Raw genomic sequence first — 24,782 nt, 5'->3', positions numbered from 1 at the left:
GTAACAATTTAAATAAAATTCAAATAATAAAATTTTTAATTAATAAAATTTCTGTTAATAAAACAGAACAGCCTTCAGAGAATCATTCCTATCTTATATTGAAAGAAACGGTTACATTAACAGCAAATTATACGACGCTATGTTTTTTTGCATTATGGTTCACTTTACCGCCCTTTATTTGTAATTCCAATATCATAGAATATTTCCAGCGATGCGATATGCAGAACATTTACTGAATTAACACACTATTATGAATCTCAAATCTCCCCTTAACCTACTTTCAATCACGACCACTAGATGCCATTTTGTATTTTTGTTTTGTTTTATGTACCAGCTGATAGAGGATTTAGGCGGAGGCAGGAAGACTCACCAAGAAAAGCAAAGTTTCCCACTTCTTTTCGATTCTGGCTGAGTAGGCTATTTTAGAGGGAGTTTTTAACTATAAAAACACTTTTAAACTTAAACCAAACCTCCAACCTTGAAATAACTAGCTATCCCTTGCGAGAATTATTAGCAGGAATATATATTGTTTAACTTTTATTTCTTTTTACATCTATTTAATTCTTCTCTCATATCATTTTGTGGTGTCATCAACAACTAACATAACTCAACCAAGGCTTAAAGGGTAGAATATACTTGGGATAGGGTTGGCGCTAATAGAATTTTATTATCCTTTTTTATTTTTTTTTTCTATTTTTCGATAGCTAACTTTAAACTTTAACTTAAAAAGACATTAAAAACGATTCTTTCAAGCAAAAAGTATTTGACTGTTTCGGCAGTGCATGGAATTAAATGTATTTGAACTGCTTGATGCTTCTTTGGCTTTGCCTGTTATACACTGTAATAATAATCTAGCTTTTTCTGTGTCACTGATGGATTCATCTCCATCATACGATTTTCATTGCTTGGGCTCTGAATCTGACATTTTCGATTGAAGCCTTGTATTTTTTGCCAGACCAACTTCGTTATCTCCGGTTATCTTCTTTGGTCTCCCCGTTTTGGGGTATTGTTGTACCACTTGCGGTACTTTACTTCTTACAATAAATTACAAGTATAATTTGCAATTGAACTTCTTTTTTTTCACTGTTTCTTTTTTTTTTTAATTTACAGTTTCGATTTCCATGAAACTATCGCCTCTTAACAATTTCTCTTCGTCTTCTTTTTCCTTCTTTTTCCGGGCTTCCAGGTCTCGGCGTGTGAAAACAGCCAACAACTGTTCTCCACGTGTTTTTGCCGGAGTTACCGGTGGGGTAATCAATGCCGTGTTGACGGCTACGCTACTAGTGCTTGCTTGTGGGTACAGTTGATCGTTATATTTGTTGGCCAATTCTTACCTCTCTCTGTCAATCGCCACTTGCTGTCTCTGGATGTTCGAGATCTGGAGCAAGAGCCTGGTCTGTTATACTGCTTCCGCTGCTTTGGCAGCTGCTTCCTTCCACAGAGCGTCCTGCCTCTGTTTTTCTTCCTCCAATTTACAGATTGTTTCCCGGTCCTTGGGGTTTAATTGATCTGTGTCAAACGCCAACGGAAGGTGAGCGTGATCTCCCCCGTGCTGCCGTTTAGCTGCGTATCTTATCTTGCCCTTTCCTCCTGAATATGGGGCTGTAAGTCCTAGGCGGTAGAAGAATCGCCTTAGAAACCACTGGTCCAACAGTGTATTTTACAATTGCAATTTACATTGCCAAGAGTCGTCTGGTGGCTCTGGACAAATATCACTTGCAGTGGTTGTTGAAGGCGAAGAAGGTTGCGAAGAAGGCTCTGGTTGATTTTGTGGAGGGGGAGGAGGAGGTTTATTGAAGTAAGATTTGCGCTTCTCATTTCTATCTTCTCATCTTCTAGGAGGGGTTCTACTATGAATTTAAACACGCCAAATGTTAGTAGGGCCGTAATGGCCTGCACATTTCTCTCTTCTTCTGCCAACAAGTTAATTACTTGGTTCATCAATTCTCCATCGGACATAATATCCGACTTCGGGGTTGTGCTTTGGTTTCCCTTTCTGAAATTAAAAACAAAACTTAATTTTAAAAAATCACCTAAAAATAAATAACCCTAAAATGTAGTACTTACGTTTAAAAAGAGAGAGAGAGAAACAGAGCTGAGAGCTGAGAGACTGAAGAAAAAGTGCGTTTACGTTCGAGCTACGTTACTTCTATGGCACGCCAAGGGTCACAAATCAAATTTTGATCGTAAAGCTTCGCGCCGTCTAGACTAGAGACTCTTAAAATTATTCTTTCTAGAATCGACGTGCGCAGCAGCTTTAAAAATTCCAAAATGATGGTAGAGATCCAATTCAATCTGCGGGCGACATTTTTCCTTGTGGCTCTTTTTTATTCTCTTTCCTATATAGACCCCATAACCCGTGGAGACCGAATTTTTTTTCCCCATTTTTTATTCAGGGAGACGAGAGGTATATATGTATATAACAAACTGCATCAAAAATATACGTGTAGGCGTGGTAAGGGAGTAACGAAAAAAAAGGTGGGAATTTTATAATGATATAAAAACCTTGTGATGTCGAGGATTTGTAGTAATCACGTTGGCGCAGCTCTGATATAGGAACTGCTGCTACTCTTGTGTGAGCGATAAAACATCTGTGGTATATCGTGGTGGTGGTGGTTGTATACATTATAAATTCGCTGCTGTGTATAGGCCTGATTCGTCTCTGGTGAAAAGAATACGGTAGGGAGGCTGATGTTGCTGTCGGATCGAATAGCATAGCATTAAGATTAGCGTCGGATCAGCTTTTGCGTACGCGATGATTTATGCGATGATAGTCTCATAATTATCCAATCACCCCCGTTCTATTTTTTGGGGGTTTCGCCATTTCAATTCCCGACCCGATAAAGGTCTTTTGGGTTGCGTAAAAATTGAGATGTAGAGTGCAAATGATTCAGAGTCACCATTTCAAATATCAGCTGGATGAGGTTCAATTGTTAAGGCATTTTTTTAACCAGTTTAGTCGAATACTTTGAACAGATTCTGTATGTGAGACAGCTTTTAACTCAAGTGTGGAATTTTTTGGCAAAATCATGTGTATTTCTCTCTTTTGTGTATATATTCATCAGTGTTCGTGCTGTTAAGTGTGAGGGTTTGTAAAAATGGTGCAATTTCTTATATTTTGGCCAAAATTCTAAAGCTCTTAGCTTAGCTTTCCGTTAACATTTGTGGTACGATTTCCTCCACATCAATCAATGTTGATTGAATTGAACTTAAGACATCCATCTTTCTCCTTGATCTTCATTCAAAGTTGTGTCTGGAATTCTCATTCTGTAGATCTTGTACAATGTTTTGTTGGTTGGTCAATATCTATCATCTGGTCAGACAAAAATGAGATCATGCACTTCAGTTAGGTGATTTTAGGGTGTATTGGATACTTTAATTGTGTATTAATTGAGAATAGAACCTACCTCTCCATAGTGATCTGGGCAGTGAATTATGTTAGATGAAAAGCCGCATGCTGGACAGCTGGATAAACCGAGTTCCACAAGAATTTCTCGATCCACTGATTGTTGCTGTGGTAAGCTTTTAGCTTTCATTCTTATGTTCCACACACAGACAGACACCCTGGAGGATTTTTTAAACAAATTCTTGTATAATAGGGGAGACTGGAGTAATCCGGGACGGTTTTCGTTTTCCCCCCATATCTCCCAATATAATCACCCTATTTTTTTTTTTTTTACATTTTTATATATTTAACATGTAGAAGTACCCCCCATATTTTTTATTTAATTTTAGAGTAAACCGTTTACCGATAGGAAACGGCTAAAGTTTTCAAAAATTTGTGGGAGGTGCTTTTTTTGGTGGGGTAAATGAGGACACTAGGGTGATTGGGGTGGGACATTTGATTTATAAACCTTAAAAGATGTTAAAAATTTAAAAAAAAAATTGAAATCATGTTTCCCTATATCAATTCTATATTTCTGTAAAAAAAATTGATGAATTATCGTGCAAATTGATATTTACATTTTATGAAAAAAAATAGCTTAGCTACGCCCGTTTTGATGGCGGAGCTCCCTGCCTATCTCAATTGCAGTAAAATTTGCTGTCCCAAATTCCCGGTAATCTCCCTTTTTTTAAAGTGTCCATATTTCCTAAAATAATGGGCCTAAAATTCAAATTTTTTTCTTAAACAATAAAGAAATGAACAAAGTTTCTTCCCATATAAATATATTATATATTTTTTCCGTTACCTTTATGGCGGCGAAAAATTTTTACATTAAAAAGCTGTTTTTTTTATTTTGTCAATAACTCCCACAGTTATTGACAAAATCACAACAAACTTCAACCCCGATTAGATAACATGCTTTTACATGTTACACTAAAAATTTTTTCAAATTAATAGATATTTTCGATTTTTCCCCTCACTGTCCCTCTTGACCCGGTGTACCGGCATACTCCAGTCTCCCCTACACCAGTATTTGACTGAAAGAACCATCTTTAACAAAATGTATCTATCAAGGTGATAATTTGAGGGAATTGCGTAATAATTTTCATCGCCTATAAAATTTTTTGTCTGCTGATTTCAATTGATTCGAACATAAATTTACGGCTATTTTTATTGAATTTCCTTATGTTTAATTGGGTAACCGCAGTAATTCCTTGGATTACTAGTCACCAATTATATTAAAAAGCGGAAAAAAATTTCGAATTGTTGTAGATTCCGAAAGTGAATCATCTTTGGTTACACCCAGAAAAGAGAAAAGTGAGATGTTTTTTTTTTCATTTCCAACAATCACAAGTCAGTTTTCTCCTTTTTTGCAGTGAAGAATGGTCCAATTCAATCAATTTTTTTATTTCATTTGTTCATGCTATCAAGCAGAGAAGTGGTTTGTTAAGATACTTAAAGGGCACCTCTGTACAACTCTCTCTCTCTCTCTCTCGTTGATTGCAAAGTGTTGTTTGCTTTAATGTTTATTGTTTTTTTCTTGTGTAAGGAATGGTCAACCACAGCTAATGTCAGCCTGCCCACATTTCTTTCTCTCATCAGTACCACCATCAATAACAGCAGCAGCAGCAACAGAGCGCTAGCAAGAAATTGAAGCTAGACTATTCACTGCTCCAGCAACACCAGGCAGTTTACAATCCATGCTGGGATGACTCAAAGGACTGGAAGGCATTGTTGACATTACTACCGGTTCTTTTTTGTGTGATTTTGTGCTAGCTATTGGATAGCTTGTGGGAGGAAATTTCGAATTGTTGGTTCTCCCCTTTTGTTGATGCTTGGAAGACGCTATTCTTCTGATGACTTCTTTAGCTGTTGAACGCTTGGTAGCCTTGATGAGCCAGCTGAATCGATTTTTCTTGCAGTAGTACAGGGATGCAGATTTTGTGTGTGGCATCTTCATTCACCACCAGTCGATAACGGCATTTGTGATATGCTGACATACTCTTATATCTTATATAATATTGTATGCCTCACATATTTCTCTTATATCTCTAGCAACGTATGGCGGTCAAGAAACGACTTCGGACAATATTTTTCGGATTCTGATTAGTCTGATGACGGTGAACGTGATTATGTGAATTTCGAGGGAATTTATGTTGAAAAAACAAGTTCTTCCAAAGAGTTTCCAGAATCTGACTAGTTTTAAAATACGCAAGAGTTTAAAAGCATTATCAATTCAAAGAGATTCAGTGTATGCAGAAGTTGAGTAATAAACTTTCGCTCCTTCCTTATGTGTAATTTTTTATGGATTTGGCAAGTCATAAAACTAATTAATGAAGATTGGCTGCTCTGTACACAATCGTTCAATCGTCGTCGCAACTCGCTCGTCACAAATCGTACTCGTGTCGTATCGTACTCACTTTCAGAAATCGTCGATATAAGAAAGAGAAGGTAATTCTAAATGTAATTGATAAAGTCATTAAGGTTACTAATTATTTTTTACTGGTTTTTCAAATGGGGAATGTCAAAAGCATTGAAAAACATTGGATGACTCTTAACTCAATTCAATTATTGCACTACTCACTGATGAAGACATATGCCTCAAAAGCATAATCGTTTTGATATCATTGGCTTTATTGAAGTTGGACTAAGTAATATTTTTAATTTAAATTTAAAATTTAAAACGAACTAACGTATTTTTTCTTTAGAGAAAAAGAAACTTTTTCAATGTTGGGGTAATACCGATAAAGAAAAAGACCATTCATGTCCTCCCAATCATCTCAATACTTTCTACTGTCACTGTCTATTGTCTCCTCTCCCTATCCTTAGATCTGAATCAAATTTGTGTAGTTGCAATTGCAATTCTCTTTCTTCTTCATATTGATTAATCTACAGATTAACGGACCACTTGGATACATTTAAATGTTTCGCAATTCTATAGGGAGTTCCAAATTTATTTCTGTGCAGCCTTACTATTTCTAGGTCTTGAAGGCATGGAAATTAAAAATAAATTAACAGATAGGCCTACAATTGAAAGTCCTGATGGAAGAGGTAGAAATTGCTATTGAAGCGAACGATGAAGAACTATTCATTCAAAAGGATCTTGCAAATGCAAATCATGGTCCTCCGCTACAATTAAAATTTGGGGGAAAAGGGCCTAACGAAAAAAAATATCATGGAAAACACCATAGTCTGGGAGCTGGGCCCCAAAAAAATGATTTTTGTTTAGCAAAAGGTTTGAGGCTAAAATGTGGTTAGGGGGGGGTATGACACACACGAAAAGCCACGTCTGTCGACTGGCGGCCGGGGCGTTCAAGCGTGACGCGATCCCGAAGTCGGCGGGAATGGTAAAAAAAATGACTTTTGTTTAGCAAGCCCAAATTTTTGTAGGAAGCAAGCTAACATTATGTCGATCAATAATCCCGGTAGACAGACGTCGATATCTGAGCCCTTGGGGGCAACAGACGTCGGTGTGTAACGGCTTTTCACGAACTGTCAGTCGTTATTTGATACTGGCAACGCTGTTTCGGATACCGGCAATACTGTATCCAAGGCGCTTATTTTGAAATAACTGGCGTTTCTTGGGGAATATAATGACTAGGAATTCATTAAAACTGGTTATTTAACACTTATAACGACTTATAAATCAATTAAGTAATTGAATTATATGTTTAATTAATAATTAGCTGCCAAGGCAGCATAAAAACAATATGGTGGCAGCTTTTTTAACGTCCAACGACGGACCGATCAGACTCTATCCTCACTATAATATACTAACCACATTTTAGCCTCAAACCTTTTGCTAAACAAAAATCATTTTTTTGGGGCCCAGCTCCCAGACTACCAGTGTGAGTGCAAAAATGGAAGATACAAAAGATTAAAACATTGGTAAGTTTTAAAACCTTTTTCGCTACTTCTCACAGAGTTTTCTGGATTAAATGATTTGCCTTATATGACCTGGGGTGTGCTGTATTTCTTTTTTGTTCGTTCCCCTAACATTAAAAAAATCAACTTTTTGGCAAAGGCAAGTGGGACAGAAGCCAAAAATGTTTAAAACATTGTGACCAGGAATTATAAATATATGTTTGCAATTTACGCATCAAAATTGTATTTGCTCTGTCATAATTATAGATTCACTTGAAAAAGCAATCTAGTGCTAGAACTCTACTCAGGAACCCTACAAGATTACTTTCGGAAAAAACACTCCAGTGCAAAAAACAAAATTGTTTTCCTATCCAATTGCCAATGTGCTGGACTACATCCATCTCATATTTCCGTCTTTCGGTATTTGGTATATTCGGAAACCCAACAGCATCATTATTTCATAGACAAAAATTGTCACTATATGAATCAATCGATTTAGCACAACGTAAAAAAAGATACAACTTATTAAAGTTTAGGGCCATCTGGAAACAAAAAATTGTTTCATGGAACTATCAGGGAGTTTTTTTAAATTTAAGCTTGCAGAATTGAGTGTCACCACTATTTATTTTACTTTTACTTTTTTAAACATACTACGCTTTACACTTTACGAAAAATAAATGTGAAACTGGCAGCGCAGATTTTGTCAAATTTAATTGCTTCTAGAAATCAGTATTTCCGAAGACAGGAATATACCAAGAAATATTTTGAGATTAGGTACACAAGGTAATCAGTATTGTTGTATTTTCTCCGTTGCGTTTCTTATTATGTTATTTATGCTTAGTGGATACGCTGTTTCGCACACCTATTAAATCTCTGTGTAAAAAGTGTACTGGAGTGCATGGCTGAGCGTAATAATTAAATAATAATAAAGATGTTGAATGAGTTAACTGGTAGAATTTCTTTAAGTTGCGCAATCTAGTAACATCAATCAGGGTATCCCCCAAAAATTCTAAAATTTAAAAAAATTCTGATGGACCTTAATTTCAATAATTCTGAATTGCAATACGAAGAGGAAGCAGAATTGTTGTCCACGCTGGATGGAGTAGTCATTACGGAAGAGCTCTTGCAGATATTGGATATTCAATCTCATTGGAGTTCAATTTATTACTTTCTTAAGTACTCAAAAGTTTCGCCATCATCACGACTTACATCGAGACAATTAAGTTTTCTCTTGTGGTCCCTATGCGCAATAAGATTCTGGATCTCGTCAAAAGGGTGTTGGCCAACAGAACCAAACATCAGTTGATTTAAAAAGGTACGCAAGCTGGATTGATAAATTTTCGTCGTTTTACGACAATTCCTCTCCTTTAGTCACGACAACGACATTTATGGATCCGCGTTGAAAAATGAACAATTTTTTGTCAGCGGCTGAAATGTTGGCGCTGAGCTTGAAAATTTACATTTATCTCTTGATGAAGACCTCATTTCAGGGGGAAACCAACTGGTAATTTATATACGACATGGCTCGAAGGATGAAGCGCCATTTAAATCGGAATTGATATCAACGGATCTTTACCGAACACAAAGTGGAGTCGTTTCTGATCTGCAAAACAAGAACACATTTTTAGGGGAAAAAATTGAAGAAATGGATAAACACATCAAAGCACTAACGAAAGAAAAATAAGAAAAACACCTTAAACCACCTATGAACGCAGTAAATACTGCACAGATTGCAGATGCTATGCGTTCCTCGCTTCCGATGTTGAGGGATTTTTTTTCTACTCTTACAATTTGTCCAGTATTTTCTTGATGGTTTTATTGTATTACTCATTGTTTCTCTTCCATCTGGATATGTATTTGACACACTCAATCAGCATGGAACATTCATCGTGTCACAGATCGAACGGCTGGAAGACGGATGAGACGGAGTCAACCCCTGCAGATCAATCTTGATCCTCACTCGCGCGCATTTTCTTGTGGGTTTTGATGTGTGTGTGTGTGTTGTACGGAGCTGAAATTGAAATATTCACCAAACGTACAAAAAACGGAGGACAAATTATGTAACTTAAAATGATCCCAACTTAATCGTTTTCAGGTATAGGAAGCTCTTGAAACACAATACATCCCAACATGAAATTCTAGTCGTTTTGAATAGCTTTGTTTTTCCAATGGCCTTTGACTACGGGCTGCAAGAATGTCGGCTGAAGCATCGCGTCGATTGCTCCAAACGACCCCTCATCTGTAAGTTTTAATTGGCTTTCTTATGTACTTGGGGGGACAAAGTTGGGAATCCAATGGACAGCAACGTCGGTTCCTTGAGTACGCCAGACATGGGACCGCCAGAGGAACAAGGGATGTGTGTGAGATAGTCAAGGAAGGACGTAGTATAAACTGTCAACGTCAAGTCAGCGCCAGCCCACATAACTCTGTTGTTGTTGTTGCGCTGTAAACAGTCGTCCATCATCTGCCCCATCCACTTAAACGCTGTTATAACTAGTAGATCCCGCATATTCTTCGCAGTGAAGTGGGGAATGACTTCACCTCGCGACACTGACGGCTAACAAAGAAAAAAAGTTGGCAATTACACAAAAGGGGATAGCATCAAAAATATTGTTATTATTATTTTTGTAATTACTTCTTACCATGAAATTTTTAAACATTCTGGGTTGCGATATCCGCGCTCAACCCCCTACCTCATCCGCATTTGAGATTGTGAAGAGCTGCTGCTGCTGCTGTTGGTGGCCGGCGTCTGTTTCTCTCTCTCTCTCCGTGATGTTGGCCGGATCGAATGCTGGTGTAGTAGTACACAGACTCTTGTCTCTCTCTAGCAAGCATCCAGCCTATTGCCTAACGAGACCTAATTTTTAGCATTTTTAGCGGAAGAGCTTGAACCAAGCAACTGTGACCCTTATTGCATTTTACTGTATTGGGCACAGAGGTCACGCAAATGTCCGCGTTTGCCGTGAATGGCGAGGGACATCGTGACCATTACCGCCAAAAGTGCGTCAAGCGAAAGGGCGTTTGGAATGGAAAATGACGGCTACGAGAACAAAGCAAACAATGCCGAAATTTTTCAATCGCTGCAGTTTTCCCACGGACAAAGTTTCCAATTTGATGTTCTAAGTGTGAGATTGTAAGTAGGTTAAACCAACTGCGCCATGTTACGTATGCTATTGCTAAAAAGGCTAGAGATTAAAAAGATTAAAAAAATTAAAGCTAGAGTTTGGCAAGAGCTGTTTGAGTTTTGCAAGTTTCTTCGGAATAAGTGTAAATTTTGTCAGTCTTAATTTGGAATTATCACGAGTACCCGAGTTCTCGCCGCTCCCGTTTCGCTCGACGTGAGATTGATGTTACCTTCGTATTCCCGTTTGGGTGGCGGCGGTTGACGTCCGCGGATTGTGCCCAACACGGCTGTTTGTCGCGGGTCAAGCGCTGCCTATTTGGTTTGCCGTCATCGCCGGAGGAACATCTGTAACAGGCCGTAAGTCAAATTTTTGTGCTTCTTTCTTTTGCCTTTTTAAACTTGAACAAAAATGGTCAACAAGATTGTAACAGCAACGTTGGGGAATTTTTAGTAAGACACAGAAAAGAGGGTGAATGTCAAAAAAAGGCGGAGAGAGTCGAGTCCTTTTTGTTTTGTATTTTTGGGTTGGTTTTTCGGTGTGGCCAAATTGCTGAGGAAACACGCTCTAATTATCAAAAAGGGGAATATGAAATAAAAATCTCGATATTCCAGTTCTTATATTTTGGGCTATTGAATTTTTTATCTGGAGAAAATGATCTTTTCTCTCCCCATTTTTGAACAATGGGGAAAAAAAGAATGAACTACATGTGTGTGTGTGTCTTTTTTTCGCACTATTTATTTATCGCTCAATCACTGTGCCCAACTATCGTCGGCTACTATTTCGGGAATGTACTGCCCAAATCTCGTTTTTTTTAAAACGCCAAATGGTTTCACTCCAATTGTTGGCCTTTTCATTTTTATATCTAAATTGATTGTGCCCATTGGCGAATGGGCGTTATATATTCCTGATGGATGGGAGAGAAACCATCGAGGAAAATGTTGGACAGGCTTCTTATTATGTGATTTGACTTTTTTGTGCTGTTTATTTTATAATTGATTTGTCGATTAAAAGACATTATGGGCGAGTCAACTTGGGCTTCTTCAACTTTGGGCTGACCATTTTTGACACGGCAAAGGCGCAGCGCTCGACTTCTTTCACGCGTTGCCCGGGTCGCGGGAGGGGGAACAAGTTAATCCCCCCAACTCGACATACACGTCGTTCATTTCAGAGTTCTAGAACACAAAACAAAAAACCGCAAAAGAAATTTAAAAAAAAAAGATAAATTCATCTATCTTGTTTTTGGGGGTTTTGTTTTGTTTCCCGAATGCAAATGAATAAAGAATTTCCTTTTTTATTTTGGAATTTCTATTTTTGTTATTTTGACGTTTTGTTTTCATCTAACATTTTATTTAAATAAATCAATCAATTTTTTTCGTCTTCTTTCACCGTCTGACAAGAAAAAAGGGTCGGAATGTATTTAGCTCGCAGCGGGCCAAACGAAATATCGTGACCCTCATTTGGTATTTTCCGAGGTTTCGATCCACGCGTGTGTGGCTGTTTTTGTTTTTAAAACGAGACGAATTCGGAGAGTGTGCCACATACACTCTTAAAGAGCCTAGAGGAAGGTTAAAGGAATCGTCATATTTTTTTTTAAACGTTCGTTCATTTTTGAAAAAAGCCAAAAACATTCCTGCCACTATTACTAGTCGTACAGGCTAATAATATTTCGCTAGCGATTTCTACAGCCCATCATCATCTTCATCATTATATTGTCCTTGTTTTCTCTCTCTTATCTTTTTATTTTTCTTCTTCTTTCCAACATGCGAAATATAAGATGACGACCATGGGGGACCCTTTTACTTTTACTGGACCGTCCAAAGTAAATTTTATTTTTCATCAGGTTGGGAAAAAAACGAAGAATCTCGAGTGTGTGTAAGGCGTCTGGAAAGAATAAGAAAAGAGACTCTCTCTCTCTCTCTTTCTCAACTTTCACCCGATAAGAAGCTCGATGGAAAATCGGGAGTGGTTGTGCTGTCGACGTTTACGTATGCGTGACCCTCTAGGTGTTGGGAGATGACAAAAATGTTATGGTGTATACCTTCCTGCTTTCTCCAGACGTCCATCTTCGGGCTCTAGCTAGAAAAAAGAAGGACGACGACGACTCTTTAGAGCCCCCTGAACGAAATGCATGCACGCACACACACAGGTTCTTCTTCTTCTTTTCCCAATACCGTAAAGAAATATAGGATAGATAGATTGGTAGATATTTTCTTTTTTCTTTTGCATACCCAACTGGAGGGGGGCACCCGTCGAGGATGAAAGCGAATTCCCACTTACTGGCTCTCTTCTGTCCGGTTTCCACTGGACAAAATTCAGGCCCAGTCAAGGACCTGGGTCGTCGTCGTCCATCATTGGATGAATCGTTTATATATTCATACGTAGTTTTTAAGTTCACATCTGTTTTAAAGAGAGAAACAAAAAAGGTGGAGAAGCCAGCCAGCGACCAGCCAGCAGCAGCAGAATGATGAGAAACATTTACGGCAGCAGTCCTAGACAGAAAGAGATGTTGTCATTTGGGCATATTTTGCACACGCAGTGAAAGCTCATAGGTGTTTATTTTATTACAAATTTCGTAGTAACTCAACAAACGACACACACACCCAGTAGGTCTTTCTCTTTTCACGGCAACTTTTACGACGACGACTATGGAAGGATCAACGCACTTTAACAGCTGTAAAGAAATTTCGACACATTCCTTTTACCTCTGCCAAGAAAAGAGTTGCGCCATTTTTTCACGCGGAAATATTTGAGCTTAAAAGGTCTTTTTCCCTTTTTAACTTTTTCTTCAATTATTTTATCACAAATCGGGATAAGACTTTGTGTGCGAGCTCCCTTATTTGATTGTGCGTCGGCCGCCATTATTCAATGTAATTTCTGGCGTTGTCGGATGAAAAAGGATGGATATTGGTTAATGATTACTGGTTAATGAAAAAGACGACAGTGGGTGAGTTTTGTTCTAATCATTATCTCTACTACAAATCTTTAATTGTAAATTTAGCTTAAACTTAAATTTTGTATCTATTTCATTAGAGTCTTCATGGAAGAGGAATCAATGGCAGTAGAGGAATGCCTTTTGGATAATGATGTCATCATAGTTGGCGAAAGTAGTCGTGTAAAGTCTGTAGACATACATTCACGTAAATCTGCAAAAGAATTATTGGGATTCAGGTAAACTTGAATGATTAATCATGAATTAAGTTTAGAATTCATGATTAATAACTTTTATTTTTTAGTATTTTGAAGCCACAGCAAGTAGAAGTAGTTGAAGCTGCTCTGTCCAAACGAGATTGTCTGGTAGTTATGCCGACTGTTTCCGGCAAATCAGCTTGCTTTCTATTACCTGGATTGATTGAGCATGGAGTAACTATTGTTATTTCTCCCTTGAAAAGTCTGATGTAAAAAAACTGAGCAGACGACGTCGAAATTTCAGATTGAAAAAAAAAGCCAAATTAGCTACATTTAGTTTACAACTTTTAAATCTAAACTAGTGAATTGAAATGATTGACTTATACCTCCCTACATGTGCCCATCGTAAGTTTAAAATTTATAAATTTTACCTCGGGCCAATCATGTAGTATATCCCTTTCTCTGTGATCTTCCTTTCAGATGTGATGAACTGCACTCGTACCTGACAGAAAACTGTCCAAGTAAGTAAAAAGCAAGTCATAAGTGTGTGTAATAATGTTACCAATAATTCTGCAGGTGATGAAATTCCACATGTAAGTGATGACGAATTGGAAAACCTGGAAATTTCTTTTGCGTCCACCATAGACCTGACAATGGACGAAGAAATTGATGAGGATTTGGTTAAAGGTAAATTTATATTTAAAATTGTTATTGTTTAAAACTAATTTTTATCTATTTAAATTTAAGAGGAGCAAAAAAGGAGAATGAGTGATGAAGATGATGGCTGCATGCAAGTTAAACGTAAAAAAATTCAATAAGTTTTCTACCATTACCAAGAGAAAAAACATCCTGAAAAGCCCAGCATGTTTTCATTGTCATGTTTCATTGTCATTGTCAGTAAAGTCATCCAACTTGTCCACATTCACTTCGCAGTACAAAATAATTCAAGACGTTCGATATTGCTATCAATAAGAGTTCGAGAATATGGCTCAACCTGAAATATTGACACAGATTCCAAATTAATAAATCAACTAAGAAGCTAAGGTATTTCATCAGATGTTACTTGTGCTGTTCTAAATCCATCCAGATGTTTTAACAGCTCACTGACTTCTTCGGCAGTAAGAGAACTGAGTACTTTGTCCTGAAGACGACTTGGCAAGGTAGGCTTGAAGCACAGTTGATTGGATGTTGGTACGTAGGGGTTAGTTGGCATAACTCCATAGTTACAGTGGGAAATAGTAGGCACCATGGACGGATACTTCGGGTATATGGTCGGCTTACTCTGATCCGGGGTAGGCAACGTCACTGTAGTCCAAGGCTGGCCATTCCAAGGAACATGCATAGCTAGAGGAGGATTAGGCTGTTCATGGATAACGTTGCCATTAAGTTTGATGTCCGTTGTAGCAGCGTTAGGTACAGGTGCTCCTGATTGCATTGCCAAGAATGATGAACGCTCTTCTTTGATCACTTTACGTAAGTAAGGGTCCAAATGAATAGTGAATGGCATAAACATTTTTAAATGAAGAACCTGAAATGAAGAAAGGATACTTAGATGGTAACAAAAATGCATATTACTCATAAATTAACAAAGAATTCCTGCTGTAAGTGATGATGACGACTTGGCAGACCTAGAAATTTCTTTTGCCTCTACAATTGACCTTACAATGGACGAGGAAATTAATTTGGATTTGGTTGAAGGTAAATTTTCATTTAAAATTATTATTGTTAAAAACTAATTTTTATCTGTTTGAATTTAAGAGTTGGAAAAGAGGAAAAGGATGAGCAATGATGGCCCAATGCAATGTAAACGCCAAAAACTAAACTAGTTTTACTACCCTCCTACAAGAAAAAACATTACCCTAATCCCCTCTTAGAAATTCCATTCTTTTTGTGTTTTTTCTTCAAACTACGTTTACTACTAAATCATAAGTGATTTCTCTCAATAAACTTGTACTTTCTACCATTATTGTTAATTAAATCAAATTTTTAGTTTAAAGAAACTTCCAGCAGCGGATTCAGGTTTTTTCAGGTAATCCCGCTGCCACTGACGAAGAAGCTCCACCTTACAAAAAGAAGCTGCGTAAGTGCGTCGTGCAGCAAGTCACTTTATTGTTAGGCGACATAAAGCAGTTGCTGGAATCCAGACCATGTGCTGCTACTGTCACAACAGATGTGCCCACAATTATCGAAGGCACTGATGTCCCAGGCCAGGGGGACCAGTAAAAAGGCATCGGATGACCCGGGACACCCACCAACTGGTGTCCAGTAAAAAGGCATCGGATGACCCGGGACACCCACCAACTGGTGTCCCGGGAATTTCCCCCTCCCCCTCCCCGAAAATTTTTGTTTGTTCTTCTTGAAGAAGTGCCCGTTATTTCAACGTGGATCATTGAATTTCTGGTATTATTTCGTTTGGGTTAGTGTTAATTAACCCGTTGGCTTATATTAATTTTATTTTTCCACAGGAAAACTGAATCCGTCATCATTGAAAAGTAATGGACAGGTTCAGGTTCAGGTTTCAACATAGGTGAGAAATCATCATTTGAATTCGATTGAAATTTAAAGTTTGTAAATTGAAAATACACACGTATTACGTATGCCATTGCTGAGCGTGTATTGAAACTCGATGGGACCGAAGTCTGAACTACAAAGAAGCGGGAACGAGACTGAGCCGAGAGGCTCAGCCTTTCTTAGGGGAACACGGGCCAAGGGCGAAGCCTCTTCTGGATACTACAGACACGTATGGAAACCTCTTCTGGGTACACACACATACAGACACAACAAAGACTATGCACAAATTTGACTCGACCTTTTCTCCAAATTATGATGTCTCTTATTGGTTATTCCACAATTGAATCAGATTCTGTTTCCCTGAGAACAAATAAGATTAGTTTGTAGAATAGAAAAAATTAATAAAAATTAATTACTTTTTCCGAGTTGTTGTTGTTGTAGTTCATTGAGAAGTACTTGACTGGTTTTCTGAAATTACCACAACACATGGTGGGTTTGGCACTTGGGGTGTGGGCGGATCATTCATTTTTGTTTCTTCCTTCTCGTTCTCCTCGTCACGCCGAGATTTTCGCCTTTTTAGTTGCTCGTCAACGTAAAGCCAAACAATGATCTTTACAAGGCCAAAGAAAACCAGGAATGTAATGGACTTTATTCGTTTATCTTCATCAGAAAGAATATTAATGATTTGAGCCATATATGAGGTATCAGACAATTTTTCTAAGCTATTGCCCGTCTGAAAAGGAAAAAAAAATTAATAACCTTGTTGTTGTAATGTTGTTACCCAATGTGCAAAGTCCTCTTCTCTCCTTCATTGGCCATTTCTTCACCCACTTGTCACTGAACCAGAATGCATCAAAGTAGTTGCCTAGATTCCCATCCTCTGTAGAAAATGTAATTTTAGAAAGTATAAACATTAAGGTTAAATACCTAGAGCATGCCTAACACACACAGATATTTCTGACACTGAAAAAAAAAATGTCTAGGGAGTCAGTGTATAGAGCTTCGCGGAAAACTTCATATATCTCCTGCTGGAAACAGGGAGATAAACCTAATCTCTTTAGGTAACGGCCCAGTGCCCTCAACACGTGAAAATGGCAAAGTAATTGCGTCGAGTGGAGAAACAACTGTGCAATTGCAGTGATTTCTGCACAGTCCTTGTCTGTGAAGACAACCTCGGTGATGGAGTTATCGTTGTTCTACAGATTAAAAATAGGGAAGTAGTTTGTAAAAATAGTGAAAAATTATGTTACAGCGATTCTTACGTCACAGAAGTACTTTAGTTCGGTAGCAATCATTTTCTCTGTCTCCTCTGTAACAAAAAAAGGCGACTGGTTGACCAACACCAAATTTGCCTTGCAAAATCAGTGTATAGAAAAGGCATTGCGAGCTTTGTGATGTTGAGTGTCCCGTCTATCAATAATACTTCACCATATTTCTTATAAAGTTTCCTTTTTCTGCCAGTTGGATATATAAACACTGGATTTCGCCCTTTTCGCTGGTTTTTATGGGAATAATTTTTCCCTGTTTTCTACCCTAGATTTCTTGGAATTTCTCAGATTTCCCTAATTTTCCGTGATTTCCCTGAATCCCAGATTTTACCTTTCTGGCCGTTAATCACGCCAGAAGTATTTTTCTAACCGTTTTACGTCATAATCAGTGGTAAGAGAATAGCTGCTGAATTTCAGCGTACCAAACTTTCTAGCACTCTTCAGAAGTATAAATATTTAAATTTAAATCTGTCTCAAGTTAACCATACACGATGTTCCCTTTCTATTTAGCTTTGTTGTGATATTGTCTACTTACATCATTACTAACTAACGTTTACATTAATAATATAACAAATTTGTATCTAACAAGTCATTTATTTTAATATTACAGGCTTTCTGAAAAGAACTGCACTATTCTTCTTTTCAAAATAAAAAGATTACAAATAAAAGTTGCTTTCCAGACCTGAACGTCTGACTCTAATGTTAGTAACTCTGTGTAACTCTATGTTAAGTATTTTTACATTTCATTATTTTCTAGTCATAATATTCCCGAAAAGAGCTTAAAAAGAAAATGTTTTCAGAGATGTCTGATCTTCTTTATTCTTCTATCAGACAATCTAAAATATTGAAGCCACTAAATTTACCCCGAACTAGAGTCCAATTTTATTTCAGATTCCTTAAAATTTCTAAAGTTTACATAATAATGTTTTATTTATACAGTACCCACCAAACTATTAGGTACACCCCCCTTTTTTCAGTGCATTCTTATGGCACTACGTGTCCTAGAAAAAATGCAATAACTCTTGAACCGCTTGAGCTAGATTTTTTTTCCTTTTGGCCCTGAGTAGATCTAATGATGATCTACATTTTTTCTACACATGAAGTCGTCGTAGGATTAACCACCACGGCGCTACGGTATCGTTCACTTTATTAGGTACACCCGTTTTCCCCCATATGCGCCGTGTTAAATACGGCGTTTTCAAAAATTTACAAAAAATACTAAAAGTAAAGCTAAAATGTTTTTCTTTGTGCCAAAAGATGCACAATTCTTTACTCTATACGAATATAGAGAATGATTTGCAAAAAAACCAATTCAGAGAACCCTTCCCTATACCCTAAAGTTTTCCACTTCAACATTTTTACGGCAAAATAATAACTGGCGCTGTCGCCACCAGAGGCACTGCAGGATACGGGCTGTTGCTACCAGCCGCCAGCTCTCACAAAATATGGTTTGGGGTAGAATCAGATATGTTACCTCGCCTCCTCGGCAGGAAGAAATTAAAAGAATCAATGTCATTAAACAGGAAAATTCTCTTTGTTTATTAAAGAATATCTTGCCTAACCCCCAAGAAAATGACTACATTGTTTCCGATTGTTTCTTTTACCCGCGATTTTATCGAGCCTTCATTTATTCTCAAGTTACAAGTTGTGGTGATCACGCCATCGAAAATTCCTGTCCAAAGGTAAAAATGGGGAGAGCGACTCGCTCTGAGCGAGTGATTAGACTGTGATGGAAAAATCTAAAATTGTGACACTTGGACAGGAAGGTGCTTCGTTACGTAAAATTTCTCTTGTTCTAGGCCGTAGTGTAAACGCAGTAAAGCAGGCTATCGATAGATTTAATGAGACAGAATGCATAGGAAAAAGAGAAAGGAAGACTTCTTGCAAACCTAAAATTTCCGATGCAACTGCTAGATATTTGCAATTATTGTCAAAACGAGATCGTAGAACAACTTTGCCTGTTCTTACTCAAAAAGTCAACTCCGCGATAAGTACCCCAGTTTCAATGTCTACTGTGCGTCGATCCCTGCAAAGCTTTGATATGAACGGCCGAGTTGCGTGCAAAAAACCTCTTCTCAGAAAAGCTAATATAGGAAAACGCCTAAAATTTGCTCAAGAACATGTAAATTGGACTGTAGAACAGTGGAATCGAGTATTGTTTACTGATGAAACTAAAGTAGAAGTCTTTGAAACACATCGACGCACATTTGTCAGAAGAAAACCCGGCGAAAGATATAGGAATGAGTGCCTTGTACCAACTGTAAAATTTGGAGGGGGATTGGTAATGTGTTGGGGGGCAATTTGTGCCAAAGGAGCTTTACCCCTGCACAGAATAGTAGGGATCATCGAGGGTTTAACACACATGAAAAGAGAATAACAATAATATTCACCTTACATTTGAGAAATTCATCGATATAGATGGATGCAACAAAACGTTTCGGTGAAGAAAGGAAAACTTGCTTGTAGCGAAACGAACTAATAATCGCAGACGCTAGATACACGAAATGGGCCACGAACAGAGAGGAAAAACGTCGTGCTTATGTCGACGTACTTTGAAATCAAGTACCGCCCAAAGAGGGAGAGTACTAAAGTTGGGATAGTAAACTTGTAAACAAATAGTGACGATACACAAATCCTAAACTATCCAAATCCGGCGATGTTTCTATCAGAACAAGCCAAATTGAGCAACATTCAATTCAGAAGAATCATCTTCTGTATTTGTCATAGGCCATAATAAGCGAAAAGAAGAAACAAAATGAATAAGTTAAAAGCACACCATTTTCACTTAATAAAGCCTGGCACATAAAAAATTACTGTTTACCCATTCACTGAAGTACTGAAACATAACAATGGTCATATTGATTTGAAGTTTTCTCACGCAGCTTGGATCAAAAGATAAGCTCCCACGCCAAAAATTCAAATGTAAATCATCATAGTATAAAGATAAATTGAGAATTCCAGTTCAAAACTGGGTTCAAGCATAGAACTAAAGCCTTTACATGGATGTCTGTTCATTCCTTTTTGCAGTATTTCCTAGTCCTATAGTTCTCCTAAGACTGTTTACTAGATGCCTTTTTGCTAAACCTTCGGGGGTTAAGTTTTCAAAAAAATTCAGTGTGATGATGTTGAGTGTCACTTTTTAGGGTAATAGATAGTTCTATACTGTGACACTGATAGACTAGAATTCAATTCTCGATTATATTGGAATCAGTAATTAAGTAAAGTAATTTTTTTATAGAAAAATTTCTGGTTTCCGGGCAATTTTTTAAACAATTTTGAGGAAATATTGAAACTGACTCCATAGTTTTTAAATCACCCATTCTTCTTAAATGTCTCAAAATAATCAATTCAAAAATCGAGCGCGAATAATACAAAAAAATTGAGTGTTCAGTCGCTAAAGGGCTGTTTGACAAATTTTTAAACAATTTCTTACAACGGAGCATACAGTTGAAGTAATTGCCCGCCTGCTAGAAGAGCCTAAGGCATTGCGCCTTGTTTTGTCTGACTTTGTCGGACACAAGAGCTTTGTCACAAACTAAAATACGTTATTGGTAGGCTAGCTAATTTTTCCCTTTTTTTAAGCATAGCGGGGATAAAAAACACTGAGATAAAAAGAAGTTGGGAATTAAAAAAAAACGCGCAAATTAATTCAAATCTGGAGAGATTTGAAAAAATTTGTGCAATGCCTTTACTGGCAATGCTGTATATTTCGTCTGCAAACTACACTACACCACAGTTGATTCTCAGAATGATCGAGTAAAGAGCTCGCAGATCTTGACGTGTAACTCCCTTTATTAAGTCTCATCGAGGGTATTAAGGGATCTCTCTATATACTCATGGCCTCATATATCTGAAAAAGAACTCAACAATACGATAGTCTACTTTTGTTCATACCAAGGAACAAAAAACTAGATGCTTAAGATATTTTTTTAAACTTGGGTTGCAAGAACAGAAAAATTTACAGGAATTCATGATTTTAGTTTTTAAGTTTGTTATGACATTACGAAAAGTATTGTATATTTTGTAATAATAAAATAATAAAAGCAATTGTTTTTACATTTCAGTTTGTTTCCTTTTCCAAGGCACTGATAACTTCAAAAAGTTTAGATTAAAAAGTAAGATGATTAAAGAAAAATGTAACGCTCCTTCTGTAAAAAAATGTAGTGATGGCATTTTAATGTTAAATGTTGAAGCATTCCGTGAAAACGTTTTACACGTTTGACCATTTCGTCATCCCATTCTGCTTTTGATTCCGCTTACGATTCTGATATTTGAGTAGCTTTTCCGTTATTTCTAATCTATCTTACGTTTTTTTACTGGGGATTCGAAGCCTTATCCACGCTGTCTTTGGCCTTACATCATCCTCGTTGTCTTTTGTCTGATCTTCTCCATTATCCACAATGTCGTTTGACAGAAAATTCAATGATTTTGAAATAGCGTTGACAAAATTTACACACGTACTTTCCATATTTACATACTGTACGTTGACTTTTCTTAAATCTAAGGCTTTCTTCCAGCATTGCCGGCCCTGTTCTCGGGTGGCAGCATTTCCATGAAAAATTAAAGCACAACCAATCACCCCCAGTACTTCAATATCCTGTTCGACATCATCAGTTGCTTGAATCAAACTGTCTGCATCAAGTTATTTGAAAAATTTTAATTATTTGAAACAAAATAGTAAACCATGGAATCCTGGCCTGAAATCATTGCTGCCTAAAGCGGAGGGACGTTTTCAAAAGAGTGTTGTTCATTTAACTTGAAGCTGCCCGTTTCTTGAACTTCTGCTCCTCCCTCGACCAATTTCATCAACTGAACCAATTCTCTTTTCTCAATTGCAAGCAAAAGGGACTCTATCTTCCGTTTCTTTGCCAGATGATGATTATATGATATATCAGCGTCATTAAGAACTTGGTCAACGGTATTGTTTACCTGATATCTTACGTTTTTTCACGCGCCTTCTCTACGACATTTTCTTCGATTGCTCTTCCCAAGCTTTCACCGAATACGTTCCCAAATTCATCTCATCAGCCATCGTTTTCGTATCGTTTTCACTTCTTGCGAGTTGTGATGTCACAAATTGATAGTATTAGAATCTGGATTTTTAATACAATAAAATTTCTATATGCAAGGTTCAGGTGATTTGAAGCAATCTGGTGATAACCTGGCTGAACAACAAAAGAACGTTACATTAAATTTTGGAACGAGAATTTATGGAACCGTGTTGGACTCGAGGACGCTGAGAAAGAAATTTTCTGGAGAATATCCAATCTACTCTAGAATTTTCTTAGCCTGAAACCAATTCGTTTTCGTTCAATTCATAATGATAAAAAACGGGTCGCATCTTCTGGTCTCTGGTACTCCAAGACACAAATTTTCGGTGTAATTTTTTTACTTTCTTAGATTTTCGTCTTTATTAGAACTGATTAGCTCACCAAAGCAACCAAGAATTTTGGCCTATAATAAAGCTCGAACAATTTTCATGTGTTAATGCGCGCGCAAATTTGTGTTAATATGTTGGGTCGGAATTTTTTTACATGAATTACAGTGAAATAAGGTATTCACTTTTTTGTTTCAAACTTCAATTTAAATCGTCCCTTTTTTCTACAATTTGTTTTTAACGGGGTTGGACATTTTTTACATGGAATTATCAAATATTTACATTTTGATTATAAAGAATATTGGCCCGTCCGTTGATCTTGTCAACCATGTCTTGTTGATTGGGTAGAGGGCATAATTGGAGGCAGTCAGTTTTGCCTTGCCTTGCCTTGCGTTTATTATTGCCTTCGCCCCTGTAGATTTCTACCTTGTTTTTTATGCTGCATATAAAAAATCCATTCGGCGATTTCGTCTCCTTAATTTTTAAAATTTATTTTTTTTCTTAGTAAGGTAATTTAAGTAACGAAGTGGAAGGCCGCGAATGTGCCCAGAAGGCTGAGAGAAAGGGGGGGGGGGTGTTACGATGTGCGTGTCATGTCGTATGGTGGCGCATTGGTATTGCACGCTGATATAACAAGTTTGGATTTTAATCCATTTCTCTTCTGTGAAATGGATTAAAACCCAAACTTATTGTATCAGTGTACGACGCGCCAGCGCCACTATACGGTATGAAACATGCATCACCTACAGGGGGAATATTCGAGTTAGCGGACGTCTTTATTTTTAGACATGGCAGAATTTCACTAGCCGGTGACTTGAGCTGAGCTATGGTGAAAAAAATTTTTTAATTTTTTTGAGCGGGAGGTTTAAAATTACTTTTTTTATTACCGTTAGCGTCGTCGAAGAAGGGCTGAAAACATTTTTGTACAGCTGCAAGGGAACCTTCGGAGTCAATAAAAATCGCTCCTGCAATGGATTCAAAAACATCCGCCAGTACGTCCGGCACCTTGATGCATTGTGCTGCTACAGGGGATTCGGGTGTCGAACGCGTCAAACTGTAAGACTGAATCAATTCATTGTTAATGTTACAATTTATGGTCATTAAAAAGGGGTTTTTTATCATAATGGCAAATGGATGAGATGCCTATTTCTGATTCTCAGCAAAGTTGTTGATATTGTGTAACAATGCTAGTGCGGCCTGCCAGAACACGCGCATTTTGGGCCAAGTTGTCTTTGGCGTTTTCGACGACGAGGTCCGCCGTAAGCTACTGGAACAGGGCGCCGCTTTAACCCTGGATATGGCGCTAACAACGCTCCGTACAGCTGAGGCCACCCGGCTTCAGGCGTCCACCATCAAACAGGGTGGCGCGGCCCCCGTCCACCAGCTAAAGACTCCTACGGCAAAACCACCTATGGGCAAGCCGGCCATTCAACACCGGGATCAGCAGCGCGGACGTCCAGCAGCTCGTTGGCATCCGCCCGGAACTAAGCCGTATGGGTGTTGGAACTGCGGGTCGGCCTCTCGTCACGCTAAGGAGGATTGCCCCGCCTTCGGCAAGGAATGTCTGGGTTGCCACAAAACGGGCCACTTCCAGGCCGTTTGCACCCAAGGCGGCAGTTCAACCCCGAAACCTGAGATGGCTGGCAGCATCACGATCCAATCTATCATTCCTGATGACATGGTCGAGCTTGGTGTCGTCCCGGCTTCCAGCAACTCAACTATTTTCATCCGTGTGCTCCCTGACTCCGGGGCGTCGATTGATGCAATCCCGGCCGCCAAGTTTTGGAGTCACTTCAAGCACGTTCAACTAATTGATGGCGGACCAAACCCAGTCACGGCCACCGGGGCGGCAATTTCGTCACTTGGTCACTTCCCGGCCTCGTTGTCATGGTCCAGCGGATCATCCCTCCCCGTGGCCACAACCATTCATGTCCTACGTGACCTTCAACAGCCGGTGCTCTCCAAGGCGTCTCAAAAACAATTCGGAATGCTACCGGCTCAGTATCCGCATTCATGCGTGTTAGCTGCGGTTATGCCTCCGCCTTTGCCAGCTTCAACCCAAATTGATGACGTCATGGCTACATTGCACGTTCTTATGGCGGAGTGCCCTTTGATTTTCGATGGAG

The 24,782-nt window shown here is 38.2% G+C and overlaps 2 protein-coding genes and 1 long non-coding RNA gene across 3 annotated transcripts; 2 read left to right on the top strand and 1 right to left on the bottom strand.

The window, feature by feature from the left end:
• The first annotated feature begins 13,296 nt into the window (after positions 1-13,296).
• LOC124341704 (Bloom syndrome protein homolog) lies at positions 13,297-14,318 on the top strand. Its single transcript, XM_046794640.1, has 6 exons — positions 13,297-13,318; positions 13,405-13,542; positions 13,608-13,769; positions 13,981-14,021; positions 14,077-14,187; positions 14,248-14,318. The coding sequence occupies exons 2-6, from the start codon at positions 13,412-13,414 to the stop codon at positions 14,316-14,318; spliced, it is 516 nt and encodes a 171-aa protein (XP_046650596.1). The 5' UTR covers positions 13,297-13,318; positions 13,405-13,411.
• Positions 14,212-15,037, bottom strand: LOC124342456. Its single transcript, XM_046795446.1, has 2 exons — positions 14,564-15,037; positions 14,212-14,494 (listed from the first exon to the last, which is right to left on the bottom strand). Exons 1-2 carry the CDS (start codon positions 15,011-15,013, stop codon positions 14,423-14,425), a joined length of 522 nt encoding a protein of 173 aa, XP_046651402.1. The 5' UTR covers positions 15,014-15,037; the 3' UTR covers positions 14,212-14,422.
• Positions 15,038-15,102: 65 nt separating this feature from the next.
• Positions 15,103-15,336, top strand: LOC124342507. Its single transcript, XR_006918889.1, has 2 exons — positions 15,103-15,198; positions 15,259-15,336. It is a non-coding gene; the product is annotated as an uncharacterized LOC124342507 (long non-coding RNA).
• The last annotated feature ends 9,446 nt before the right edge of the window (positions 15,337-24,782 follow it).

The sequence above is a fragment of the Daphnia pulicaria genome, chromosome 6 (genome assembly GCF_021234035.1).
Source record: "Daphnia pulicaria isolate SC F1-1A chromosome 6, SC_F0-13Bv2, whole genome shotgun sequence".
NCBI classification, from domain to species: Eukaryota; Metazoa; Arthropoda; class Branchiopoda; order Diplostraca; family Daphniidae; genus Daphnia; species Daphnia pulicaria.
The sequence above is the reverse complement of the archived record's forward strand: the minus strand, read 5'-3'. Positions and strand labels throughout refer to the sequence as shown.

Excerpts from the sequence above, each read along its gene's own strand:
- LOC124342456 (XM_046795446.1), bottom strand. The coding sequence starts at position 15,013 with ATGTTTATGCCATTCACTATTCATTTGGACCCTTACTTACGTAAAGTG. Across the intron at positions 14,495-14,563 it reads ATGGATTTAGAACAGCACAA|GTTGAGCCATATTCTCGAAC; the intron begins GTAACATCTGAT and ends TCAATATTTCAG.
- LOC124341704 (XM_046794640.1), top strand. The coding sequence starts at position 13,412 with ATGGAAGAGGAATCAATGGCAGTAGAGGAATGCCTTTTGGATAATGAT. Across the intron at positions 13,543-13,607 it reads AAAGAATTATTGGGATTCAG|TATTTTGAAGCCACAGCAAG; the intron begins GTAAACTTGAAT and ends TTTATTTTTTAG. Across the intron at positions 14,188-14,247 it reads TGATGAGGATTTGGTTAAAG|AGGAGCAAAAAAGGAGAATG; the intron begins GTAAATTTATAT and ends TTTAAATTTAAG.